Source organism: Mauremys reevesii, linkage group 11, assembly GCF_016161935.1.
Source record: "Mauremys reevesii isolate NIE-2019 linkage group 11, ASM1616193v1, whole genome shotgun sequence".
NCBI lineage: Eukaryota > Metazoa > Chordata > Testudines > Geoemydidae > Mauremys > Mauremys reevesii.
Genome location: NC_052633.1, coordinates 66,648,736 through 66,662,755, shown reverse-complemented (window position 1 = coordinate 66,662,755; position 14,020 = coordinate 66,648,736). Strand labels below are relative to the sequence as shown.

The window sequence follows — 14,020 nt, the reverse complement described above, 5'->3', positions numbered from 1 at the left end:
AAGCCTTAGTCTGGAATGGTTTAATTAACAAATGTCTATAGGGATATATTTTTTTAATTTTATACAGATAATTTTATTCAAAGGACCAAGCAGAGATATAATAACCCACGGTCTCTGTCGACAAAGATAAATCTTGCTGACATGCAGACAGAAATCAAGCTGAGACCACCTTATCAAATTTCCATGTCTGAACTTGGTTCAACTAATGGACTTGCACACTTATCAGCTGCAGAATTTAAGGGTACTGGTAAGATATCTGCTGGTGAGTTTGGTACCTTAATTACTGTTATCTTATGTGAACCAGATACAGAGCCATATGTTTACTTTGCTTGTTTTTTAATCAAAATTAAATATGGAAAATAATGCCAAACCTGGTTTCTAGTCTGTATAAAGAACAATTGCCATGACATAGGATGTGTGTCCTGGTTTAGCAGCTGTGGCTTCAGTTAATTACTCTTCCCCTGCAGCTTCCATAGAGGGCAATTACTGATAGACTGGTTTCTAAATGAAAATATACAAGTGAAGGTAGACATTTAAATATACACTTTTTTTTTATAAGACTCATAAATCTGTTAGTGATTTCTTTGTAATGGGATCTGAAGGCATCATGAAAGCATTGTATTGCTGTGGGCATGTCATGACTACTGGACTCAGTGGGAAGAGCATCACATAGGGCAGGTCCTTGACATTCAAATTGAAAGTAATTATCCTGTTTAAATTCAGTACTCTTAAAAAAAAAAAAATGTGTGTACCTAGTACATCACATCAGTAATAGCACATTTTCATTTATTTTTGTCATGACAGTTCTATTTTAAGTCTTGATTTTTTTTCATTTATATCATGAAAAGAATACATTTTATAGGGTAACTTTTAAAGCACATATGATAACTAATGCATTGGTGAGTTTGGATATTAGAGTACTATATACTGACATATGATTCTAGACTTTATCTGGTGATATTAAAAACACTTTCAAGCAGTTAAACTCCACATTTGGGTATTTCCCAGCAGAATAGAAGAATGAAAACAAGAACACAAAAACATTATACTAATGCATGGATTCTACAAATGAAACTGACTAGAGAAAGTGAAACCGAGTAGTCTAGTTTCAGTCTTCAAGTTCAGTGAAATGAAAAAATTAAATTAAGTTTTCAGCATTTATTGTAATGTTAAATATTTTTCATTTAAAAAAAATCTTTGGCCCTTATGCTCATCTACATGGGCAGACTTCTGTACCATACAGTTCATCTTGCAGGATTAGGGCCTGAATTAATGACACAAATGTGAACTCTTATTAAAGTACTGTAAAATAAGTGATCAGCTAAAATTCATACACTTTTACAAGTATTAACAGTCAATTTAACTATTATGCTAGTAATTCTTTTTCAGCGATTACCTTAAACACTTCAGTTTCTTCTATTTCTACTGTAGGTTTTCTCTATACAGATGTTAAAATGCTGTTTTAGTTGAAAAAGGTACATTGCTAAGGTGTTTGTTCAGTGCCCACCACTGTGGGGTTCTGATCCTAATTGAGACTTTTTGGAGCTATCAAAGTGCAAATAATTTATAGTTATAATGATTATAATGTTGATACTGACAAAAGAAAAATCTAACTACTGCAACAACAAAGGAGAATGTGTAATCGTGTTCAAATTATTTAGGACAATGGTACCTCTCAAGGTATGCCATATCCCTATGCTAAATCATCCAGAGCATTCTTAATATTGTTGGTGACTGATGGAGAAATGTGGAAAACATTTTCAGTACCACTTCTGCTTGTATATATGTACTATACATTTTTATTATAATTCTATGGACTCCTTTTATCACTTCTGACACTTGCACCTTTCTTCAGAGTTAATCTCCTGCTACTTATTTAACAGCCTGATGTAATCCTGTGTCTGTGGAAAAGGTTATGGTGTCACAAGGGGAAGCAAATAAACTCAATAAAAATCCTCTGAATGGAGTTTATGGTTAAAAGAAAAAATACTGTACGTCTATGGCAGAGGCAGAATTATTTTTAAATAGATTATTTTTAAAAAGTGTTTTCAGGAAGCATTAGACACTTATTTATGACACTGTTAGAATAAAAGATCCTCTGAGAACATAATAGCTTAAATTCAAATGCAGTAAGGCACCTTTCCTTCTCTTTTCCATTCTTCCTTGCTTTTTTCTTTATCATGTTATCACAAATTAAAGATTTTTGTAAAAAACTTTAAATCAGAAGTCAGAGTTCCCTTGCTGGCTTTTGCTTGACCTGATTGTTTTAGAAGTATTGTTTCCTGACATTTCTCAATTTTTCCTGTCATATTTTCATTTAATTAGTTTATCCTTCCTCTCTATTTTACATATTTTTCTCTTCTCTTTTTCCTTTCTGGAATCTGCCTGGTTGCAGACTCTCCCTCTCAAGACCTATACATCCAGGGAAGATCACACCCTTTTTTTTTCTCCCAATATTTAAGTTTTAGCTGCCTTTTGCTCCTGATAGAAAGGACCATTGGATACTACAGTGTTTGAAGTGTAATTATTCCTTTAATACAAGTCTTTTATCTTAGAGCAGTTCCAGAATTTCACAGGTCAGCTGCTTGCTCAAATATAAGCTTGTGACCATCTCCCAGAGTAAGGACTTGCTTAAAAAGTCTTCGCTGTCTGTCTGATACCTATGCAGTAGGTCAGACTTCCCCGTTTCTCTTCTGTTCCATGGATAACTTTTCCAGATGTGACCTTGCTCAAAGTCCCATAATTTTTTTTGCTTTCCCATTCAGATACGAGTTTTATGGTGGATGAGTTACATGTCTTAAACCACTTCAGCCAGTAAGTGGTGCTAAATAGACACACAGGCCAAATTCTGTTTTGTTACACGAGTGTAACTTGAGAACAGAATTTGACCCATTAACTGTAGCTATAATAGTAAAGCATTTGGCATTACTAGGACAGATACAGCTATTGGGCATATATCTGATGTTGAACAATATTTAGAGTCTAAGCTTATTAAAATGTTGTAGTTCAAATGGTTGAAAATTGGAATAGTTTCTTTAGAGACTGTTCTGTATAATGAATAAACTAAAGCTATTTTTTTAATGTAGAGGGTATGCATTATGCAGACTCCTGATAGTATTTTGCTTTAAAGATAATCTCAGGTTTCATCATGCTTTAGAAATGTGGTGATAACATACTGTTAATTTGTTGTATACATTTGTCTGGTTTTAAATATTTTTAAAGCTTAGAAACTGACAATAGAAAAAAAAAAAGTTAAGGTGCCATTAACTTTCCTACTTTTAAAATAAGGAATTCCAGTAGAACTGGTACAGTCTTTCAAATCATTGGAACTAAAAGAGGTACTCACTGTATAAATTAATAAAAATAGTACATTGAGGTTTACATATAATAAGGTAAACAGCAATAAAACATACTGCATATCTAGCAGAAGGCCGTGTTACACTTCTTGGAGCTACCTTAAGCCACTAAAAAGTTGAGTGCTCGATATTTCAATCACAATATTACGTTACATTTTTTTAAATGGCAGCTGAGGAGGGAGGGCAGGACAAATGTGAATAAATTTAAAGTAATTCCTTACAGGGAATGTACAAGTTCTGACACCAGAATTTGTACGTTTTTTGATCCTGGGCCTATACTAAAAACTCACTAATTTAGTGATTATCTGCTGTCTCCTCTTAAGAGTTTGTAAACTGAACAGGCTGATGGACCTAGCGGCTCTTGTACAGCTTGTCTTTTTCTCTGCCATCTTTAACTGACATTCTAAATTCTGTTGTTATGCATTTATTTGCTGTCTGGTGCTTAGCTCTTTTGACAATAGAATGTGTAATCCCCTGAGGAGCCTAATAGCTTTAGCAATGGTGTAGATTGTCCTTAATTAGAGTGCCTGAAAATTTTTAAAGAAAAAATATTGAAACGTTCTAACACTTGTGCACAAAATTGCTGATTTTCACTAATAAAATGGTTGACTTTTTCAGAATAAGACATCCCTCATTTTTGTGTTATCAAAATGTAAAATTCTTGATTGGAATATGTGGGTGTGGCTTTCCCCCCTCTACTCATAAAACTCAACAAGAGCTGAACTAATTTTACCCAACAGTTTAAATAAATGCAATTTGGCTGAGACTAAAATTTCAGCCAAAAACCCCCCCAAAAGTTTGAGAAGTTATAAGTAACTGAAGAAATTAGAATGGAAATTGGCATCCAACCTTAACTTTAGTAGTTGCCACATCTAATGTGTCTCGTGGTTAGAATAAAAATAAGTTATCGAAGTTGAGCATCAAAGTATTTTTTAGTTTAAAACAAAAACATATGTTAAGTCTTGTACAAATTAGTTATAACAAAACATATATGCTGAGCATAATAAAGTTAGGACACAATGACACTCAAACAGTCTTATGTGCTTATCAGGCGAAATAGCTTTTGTCATATTTTTTGTGGTTTCTGTAACTTTCTGAACTGTTTGGAGAGCCTTTGTCTGCAGCTGTTAAGTGCAAACAACCAGGATTGACACCCCTTCTATATTAATGTTACAGTTCGTTAACTTCATTGTTTGCATCTTTACACTTCACTGATTTAAACAAAATGATTTAAATATGTGAACCTCTTGTGCCCCTCTCCCCTCCCCCATGTTGCATAGACTGTTATGGATTTTGTGTTGGATTCCCTCCCCCCGCCATATTTGGCTTCTTTTATGTTATGGAAAAGCACAATAATGATTAATACACATCTACTATGTATTTGCAGTCATTTGTGTAACTGTGTCCCCTGATAAGCACAAATAAATGTGTGCAGAGAAATGTATATTTTCAAATCCCTTTCTGTATTTTGTTTTTAATATAATCGGAGACTTCTGAATCACAACTGGAAAGTATGCATCCTATTGTAGTACAAATACTAGCTGTAGTTCCAGATTTTTTCTTTATTTGTATCTCTGGTAGCATTTACAGCTGGTGTGCTTTGCTGTAGTGGCAGGTAATAAGCTTTGCCTCACAGCATTTCGTTCAGCAAACAAGTTAAATCAGTCCTGATAGCCCTTACTAATGCGTTAGTGTTAAAGAACAGTGGAGGTTGTGAAAGGAGCTCTCAGGTAGCTGGTTGCTAATTTTGGACAAATTTTACCAGCAAGTACATTATTGGATATTGATTTACTGGCATGTTTGAACAGTCTACAGCACCATGCTGAATAAACTGGATATCTCAAGTTAAATTTCTTCTTTAACAAAGACATTATTTCAAATAAAATACAGAATTGATGTTCCTTAAAGTATATTTTATCAAATCTTTCACTCTTTATAGAATTTTACATATACGCATTAAGGTTTATCATCTTTAATTATGTGTTTTTGAGCAGGAAGAAGTCACTGAAAAATAAGATTTATATTTTTCTAAACTTTAAGGAAAATGCTTTGATTTATTTCATACTATTTTTTTTTCCTGTGCCTTGCAGCTCCTCATCAACGACTGGAAGCCGTTACTCTGCCAGGGATTGTTTCATTTATACTGAGCCTGTTATGTGGGGCTTTGAATTTAATTAGAGGGTTTCATGCCATAGAAAGTCTTCTGCAGGTACTGTACCATGTTTACAACTCTGTAGTGGGGAAGAACTGCAATCAAAGTGCCATGTTTATGCAAAATATCAATCATAATTAGCTTATATAAACTTTACAGTATGAACCAAATCCTTCTACCCTAATTCATATGAATGTTCCTATTGATTTCAGACCCAAAATGTATATTATTACTCCTTGGGAAATTACACGCACAGAATTCATGTTTGGTGCAGAATTTTTTTATTTCCCGCAGAAAATATATTCTGCCCAAGAAGTGCTGCAGTTCTGCATTTTGCCCACCAGAGGCCACTGTGGCATCAGAACAGCCGGCTGACAAGTAGTAACAGCTAGCAGCCAGCCGCCTTCATTACAGCAGCCTGCCCGTGGAGCCAGGTTAGGTGGAGAGTGGGGCACACGGGACTGCTGTGGGGGTCAGAGATTGGGGTCAGAAGGGCTAGTGGGGGGACAGACTGGGCTATGGGCTGAGGAGCTAGTGAGGTGACAGCATTGAGCCAAGGGCTGAATGGGAGGGGGGCTCCAGGGCCACATGGGGATTGGGGCAGGGTTTCCAGGGCCACATGGAGACAGGGGCAGATGTGCCTGACTGAATGGGAGAGGCTTGATGTCAGCCAGGGTCCACATGGGGAAAGCTCCTCAACTCCCTAACAATTCCCCGCCACCCCCCAAAAAAACAAACAAACAAACAAAAAAAACTGCTCCATACTTTTCCCACCCACACCTAACAACCCTCCAGGTTCACTCCCAGGCTCCTTCCCTCTACCTCAGCTCCTCCGTTACCCTTGACTCCCCCAAGCTTTTGCACTGCTTTTGAGAGGTGCGGAAAATACATTTCTATATTGTAGTTTAAATGAATTACTCAGCTTTCTCTATTAATATATCTAGTAAGGAATCTGTTTGTCCAAAAACATTTCCTGAATCTTTTTTTGTCTGTATTGTTAGACATACTTGCTGACAAGTATTTTGAAATAAATTACCAAAATAATTGAAACAGGAGTGATCATATTGTGTTGTTTTGACAAATAAAATATGCAGAATTTTGCAGAATTTATTTTTTGGCACAAAATTCCCCCAGGAGTAATATTCTATATCCATTATTGAGTGTGTACAGGAAGAGATGTTCAAAGGTGCCTAATGGAGTTTGTAAATCAGTGGAAGATGGGCAGCTTACTCCCTTAGATACTTTTGCAAATCCCACCAGTACAGGGCATAGACTGCTGTTTTCTAAACCCATGCCATAATGATAAACTTTGAAAAGCCACTTTTTCATAGGTGTCTGTTATGCATAATGCTTGAGCAAAATGATATGCCTTCAAAATTTGGATAGTCTAGCCCATTGTCAGCAAAGAACCACAGAACATGGGTCTTTGAAGGATTTTTGTAACCAGGACCTTTGTTCCTTTGAGAATAAAATGAAAAATGATGTACTTGGTTATGGGAAGTTCTATCCCTTTAGAAATATATTTGCATTCGATATTGTGATTCATGACCTTGCAGTGAATAAGAGGTTTTTCTTTGTACACCATTACTTCTATAAGATACATTGCCATTGATATTATGTACTGAATGGAGGATACTGTGCTGTTAGAAGGGCGCATCTTCTGATGGTGTAACTCGTCATAGCTCCATTGAAGTCAGAGAAGCTATGACAATAGACAGCTGCTGAGAATCTGTCCCAGTTTAAAACCTTAAACTGAGGTCCCCTCATGGTGGTTGTCCTAGTGGAAGATGAAGATCCTGTGGTGGCTTTCAAAAGGAGTAGGGGGAATCTTACTATTTTGGTTAATATTTTCTCAGTAAAGTAAATTCAGGTGTCTAAGACTTTGTGCACTATTCCTTCATAATCTCAGCATTATCAGTGTTTGCTTAATCACTTTTTCAGGACACTGGTTACCTAAAATATGAAAGATGGTGTGTGCATTCTAATTGTGCTCTGTATACATACTTGTGTATTAATTTAAACATTAAGAGTTGAGGCCCAGGGCATTTCCTGAAGATTAATGAATGGCTGGGAGGAGTTGATGAAAATGCCCTGTGCCAAGGTCGTTGTTGCTATTACAAACTGAAAATGAGAATAAAGCCAAGGTATATGGATTTTTTTAATGCATTATGCAGTTTCATGTGGCATTTCTAGAGAATTAATGCCCTGTTCCTTCACAAATCATATTTTTTATATATTATATACATATAAATAATATTTCCTGAATGCTTTATCGCCATGCCATTAGGTTTATAAATATAAATTACAGTACAGAGTTGCACAAATAGCGGACAGAATTTCACCTCTTTAATTGTATAATATCTGTGTTACTTATTCTGTTTCTAAAGGAACACGGCTGTAGAAGGATATTCCAGTGTAGAGTTAACCTATGTAAACAATAATGTGGTGGCCAATTCAGTTTCTTTCGATGGTGGATAGTGATTTACAGGTGGAATATAGTGTTTAGTATTTAATTCCTGGCATTTTGGAGCCACCCAAAATAAGTGAAATGAAGAGGAACTTAAAATTAACATGGAATAAATCTATGAAGGTCAAGGCAGAAGTCATCCGAACACAATGTTAAATGGAAGTTTAACTCCAGGAAAAAAAAACAAAAACCTTCCATTACAAAGGTTCCTTCTGAATTTAGAATACTTTCCTTTTTAATCAATAATTCATTTAGAGGTTACAAAACTACTTTACTGGATTCTGTTGTGACTGTGAGGTGAAAGTTTTTTATAATCTGTTGAAGTTCTGTTCCTGGACATAAATTTTATGTGCGGAAATACAGATTTTTTTTTTTATAACCAAAGCTACAGATGAGAGAACTTCAGGCTAAACGTGTTTTCAAGAGAGAGGGGCTGTCGTTCCAAATGGACCGGCTTCCTTTAGAAATGGAATTCTCCTTGATGAAAAACAGATTGCATGAGTGCCCTTGTTCATATGGGAAAGTTTCTGATTGTGGCAGATGTTTGTTTGAAAAGCATGAAAATGCAGTTTAGAATAATCACTGACAGTGTAAATTTATTCTGCTCAGCTTTATGGAAAATATTAAAACCTGTTTGAATATATTAGAAGAAATAAGTCTGTTTAAGGAAAAGCAACTTAGTGAGAAGATCTGTAATTTTAAGTTAAAATTTTTTATTGTTCTGCTTAAAAGAAATTCAATTTGCTATCCATATAACTGTTTATGAATAATCTTTGTCTAGTAAATAGTCATGCTTTTGTTTGTTCTTTCTTCTATTAATGTATGTTTGCCTGCATTGTTTTCTACATAGAATTTTAGCACACCCTAGTGGACAGTTTGTATTTTTCAGTTTACACAGTTTCCATTTTGTGATGTTATATTAAGACAGTTGTACAAATTGTTACTTCTTCTAGTTCCCATCATTTAGACTAGGATTTTCAAATTAGTCTAGGGAAACTAGGTGCCCAAAGCTGCAGATGGGCCTCCCTTAGGTTTTTTTGAGACTCTTAACATTAGGTGTGTGCTGTGCTGAATAGAAATAGTAAGCAAGGATAATTAGGATATTTTGGACCCTCCTAACTTCATTCTGTGGAGAGAGAAATAAGTGGTGCCTTCTAATTTCTCCACTGTAGTTTTGGTACAGGAGGTAATTCTAAATTTGGATTATTTTTAATTAGAGCTAGAAGTTATTTGTGTACACCATGCATATCTTAGGTATTTACTTTTGTTGAAATATGCTGTTCTTTTCACAGAACGAGGGTGAAGATTTCAGTTATGTCATTGCCTTTTTCCTTGGAACAGCAGCCTGCTTGTATCAGGTAAATTCTTCCTGCTGCATATTGCAATAGTCTTCAGAAGCATTATTTAGTCGTGTACAAATATCAAGTTTTGTTAAATATTGTGTATATTTGAATGGATTGACTTTAACAGTAACCTCTGCTCTTATTTTGGTGGTGATGAGAGATCACAGCATAGGTTGATGCCTGTATCCTTGATTCTGGGCTATTGTTTTCTGGGATTGTCTTTTCCCAGTTAGTTTATCAAGAGATAGGGATGTGTTTGTCTCCTTCCGGAGGCTGATATTAGGATTGCTGTATGATTCAGCATCATAGAATCATAAAAGTTAAAGATGAAACTGACATTTTAGGTCCCTTTTTTCCATCTTCCTGGGCAAATACAGGTTTTGTTCCTACAGTGTTAGTCCCAGGTTAGTTGTAAATGTCACAAGGGACAGGGAATCCTTCACTTCTCCAAAATGACTATTACACAGGCTAATACATCTCACCATCTGGAAGTTTTCCCTGATACGCAGTCTTCCTTTTCCTCTCCTCGGTGTTATCTCACTGTTCCTCGTTATACAGTCTTTCTATCCCACTAAGTAGTAATCCTCCTTCTTTGATATTTGTGCTCTTAATATATTGTTAAATTTTTAGCAAATCCCTCTTCTTTCTTAGTTGCTTAGCTAAACTATACATAATTAGCTCTCTGTCTTTCCATATAAGTCAATTGTCACAGTCCCTTCATAAGCATTATGGCTGTTCATTGAATTCTCGCTAATTGTTGCTTATCTGTCTGGTATTGATGAGCCCAAAACTAAATGCACTATTTTTGGGATTATCACCTCACTGCTTCATAACATAATGTGCGTTCAGTCAGAAATCTCACTCCCTCTTTTGCTGCTATATCACATTGCTTACTTGTACGTAATTGCTGTAAACTCCAATCCCTTCCATAGGTGTCTTTCAGCAGCAGTCTAACTGGCCCAGAATTTACCTCTGTGATCTCAACCTGTCACTTGTCTAGTTCAGCTGTAGTTTCTGTCCTTCCTTTTACAGGACACAATTAACCTTCATACAGTAACTCTTGTTTAACATTGTAGTTATATTCCTGAAAAATGCTACTTTAAGTGAAACAATGTTAAGCAAATCCAATTTCCCCATAAGAATTAATGTAAATGGGGGGGTTAGGTTCCAGGGAAATTTTTTGCTAGACAAAAGACTGTGTGTGTGTGTGTAATGTTTTAAACAAACGAATACTGTACACAGCAATGATGATTGTGAAGCTTGGTGGAGGCGGTGAAGTCAGAGGGTGGAAGAGGGTAGGATATTTCCCAGGGAATGCCATACTGCTAAATGATCTAGCACTTGGCTGAGCCCTCATGGGTTAACATGTTGTTAATGTAGCCTCACACTCTACAAGGCAGCACGAATGGAGGGAGGGGAAACAGCATGGCAGAGAGAGACAGAGACACACTGTGTGTGTGTGTGTGACGCACATTGCCCCCTTAAGTACGCTGACCTCGCTCTAAATACACTGCCTTTTTAAGTAGGTAAGTAAGCTGAGACAGCAGCTGCTGCCAGCAAGCTCCCTCTGTCCTGAGCCCTGTTGTGTCCCTCCTCCCCTGTGGAGATGGGGTAAAGGAGTGGGGCTGGGGAGGGTGTCATAAATATAGAGAGAAGAATAGCATAAGATCCCTCCTTGGCAGCTGTACTCAATTGCCTTACTTGTAAGGGGTTAAACAGTTCAAATAACCTGGTTAGTACCTGACCAGAAGGACCAATGAGGAAAGATGATGCTTTCAAATCTGGGTGGAGGAAGGATTTGTTTGTTTGTTCTCTTTTGTTGTTCCCTCTCTGCATGGAGGGAAAAGCCAAACAGGTACATCATCTCCTGAAAATATACCTGGAATAATCCATCTAAAACCACAGAAATTGTAAGTAGGGAAAGGAAATGCGTTAGGTTATCTTTTGTTTTTGCTTGTGAATTTTTCCTATGCTACAGAGGTAGTTTTATTCCCGTTTTTGTAACTGTGAAGCTGAGCCCAGAGAGGAATCCTCTGTGTTTTAAATCTTTTTATTACCCTGTAAAGTTACCTTCCATCCTGATTTTGCAGGTGTGATTCTTTTACTTTTTTCATTATAATAAAAGTCTTCTTTTAAGAACTTGATTGATTTCAGTGTCCTGAAGACAAAGGGTCTGGTCTGTGCTCACATTGCCAAGGCAATTAGTTGGTATATTATTCTCAAGCCTCCCCAGGAAAGGGGGTGAATGGCTTGGGGGGATATTTTGCGGGAATAGGGATTCCAAGTGACCCTTTCCTGAACTTTTGTGTAAAACACTTGGTGGTGGCAGCAATACCATCCAAGGACAAGGGAAGGAATTGGTGCCTTGGAGAAGTTTTAACCTAAACTGGTAGAATATAAGCTTAGGGAGTCTTTCATGCGGGTCCCCACATCTGTACCCCAGAGTTCAGAGTGGGGGAACCCTGACAGAGGGGGACACTCTGACATTAGCACCCCTCTTCTCTCTCTCTCTCTCTCTCCCCACCCCTGCACAGCAAGCAGGAGGTTCCTGGGAGCAGCTCCAAGGCAGAGGGCAGGAGCAGCACATGGCAGTGGTGGGAGGGACAGCTGAACTGCCTGGCAATTGATAGCCTGCTGGGCAGCTGCCACACAGGGAACTTGGGGGAGCTGATAGGGGGGCTACTGGTCCACCCTGGTTCCAAGCCCCCACCAGCTAGCTCCAACGGGCTGCTACTCCTGCAAGCAGCAGACAAAGAAGACGGCTGCCAAACAACGTTATAAGGGAGCATTGCACAACTTTAAATGAGCATGTTCTCTAATTGATCAGCAATGTAACAACATTAACTGGGACGACGTTAATTGAGGAGTTACTGTATTAGTGACATCTCTCTAGCAGATGTCTTTTTACAACTTGAGTGCTCTTCTGCACCTGTTGATTTTTCATCAGTGCCTACCTTAAATAATCTTCCCACAAACGTTGTTGTTTTTCTATGCCAGCAGGCTGGTTCCATTTTGGATAAGGTGGAGCCGATCCCTTCTGTAGAGGGTGCCCTTCCCAATTAATTTCCCACGTAAATTTCCCAATACCTCAAAATTTGAACCCCCTCTTCTTTACATAATCTTCTTATCTGTGCATTGCAACAGTGGAGTCCCGCCCCTGCCCCCAGCATACTTGCTGACCCTCTGCATGATGGAGCTGGAAATGTTGCAGAGAAAGTGACCCCAGAAGCTCTGGATGTATAACCCTTTTCCTAGTAGTCTAAATTTAATTTCCAAGTCTTCTCTCCTATATCCGTCTGTGTCATTGACCAAAATGCACTTAGCCCTCTTTGCTCCCTAAATCCAGTGTCAACGACATGGCATGTTTAAGACTGTCCTGGCATGGGAGTTATTTCTAAGTCTAGATCAGGGGTCTGAAACACGCGGCTGCCCGCGGAGTTATTTTTTGCGGCCCGCCAAGCTCCCTGCCCCACCCCCCGGAGTTATTTCCTGCGGCTGCCAAGCTTCCCTCACCCGCCGCCCCCCCCAGCGCACCGCATCCCCACTCTGCCTACTTCCAGGCGCTTCCGGTGGTGCTTAGCGCTTTCCAGGAGGGAGTGCAGAGGAGCGGGGAGCTGCACTCAGGGGAGGAGGCGGAAAAGAGACAGGAAGGGGCAGGGATTTGGGGAAAGGGTTGGAATGGGGCAGGGAGGGGGCGGAATTGGGGTGGTGACTTTGGGGAAGGTGTGTGGCAGGGGCAGGGCCTCATGGAAGGGGTGGAGTGGGGTGGGGGGACTTTTGTATTTTTATATGAAAAGCTGTCAGTCATGCAGTCCTCGGGCCAGTGAACTAGTCCTCATGTGGCCCTCGTGATTTGAGTTTGATATCCCTGGTCTAGATGTTGCAAGAAAGCGCATTGCATTGCTGTTCAGCCACAGGATTGACCGAATGTTTTACATTTTGTTCAGTTAATACTTTAGAAAAAATGCAGTTTATTAATTTACAAGAAAATGGTTACAGTCAAGTTGTACAAGACAAAAATTGGACCTAAAGGGAATAGAAATTTTTAGTCCAACATTTTAAACTAATCACTGTGCTACCAGAAATATTATACTTTACTATCGCTTAGCAAAGAATAAATGCAGTGTGGCTCTGTATCTGTGTCCAATCTCTGGGTTTGAAATGCAGCTGCTCCCGCTAGATCTAGAATTCTAGTTATGTAATCCTAAATACCAAGAGTCCAAGTAGAATTCAGCCATGCAAAACAAAATTCTTCAGCCTTGTAATAGATATCAGCAACATATAGGTATCATTGACTGGTAAACCAAGACTCAGAATAATAATATAGAGGATGGATCAAACTTAAAAACAAAATGCAGTAGCTCGGAGTAGTTTTTAAGCAGATGAAGGAAAAAAACAGGACCCTAAAACAACTTCAGAATCAGCTGTTTCAGCCTTAGTATGAAGGGTCTCTCCCTGGCAGTCTTTACCACATGTTCTTTAAAATCTCCAACTCCTCAAGCAGGTGTGATCAGCATTTCTGTTCGTTCTTTAAATGCAAATCCAATAACGTAAAACTCACATATATAGTTTGGTCAAGAAGTATCCGTGAACTATTTGCATATTAATTCTGATTTTGAGGCACATTTGACATTGTATATGTCTATCCTCAGATATGCATTTCCAAGAAAAAACTTCTATTTTTCATTTTCCTGAATCCAGG

General features: G+C 38.1%; 1 protein-coding gene across 7 annotated transcripts in view; it reads left to right on the top strand.

The window, feature by feature from the left end:
• SEC22A (SEC22 homolog A, vesicle trafficking protein) overlaps positions 1–14,020 on the top strand; it is a 46,857-nt gene that overhangs the window by 13,381 nt on the left and 19,456 nt on the right. For all 7 annotated transcript variants that reach the window (XM_039495160.1, XM_039495157.1, XM_039495158.1 and 4 more), the window contains exons 4-6: positions 68–262; positions 5,447–5,565; positions 9,268–9,333. In XM_039495160.1, the coding sequence (XP_039351094.1) occupies positions 68–262; positions 5,447–5,565; positions 9,268–9,333 (380 nt within the window). The remainder of the gene's footprint in view (positions 1–67; positions 263–5,446; positions 5,566–9,267; positions 9,334–14,020) is intronic.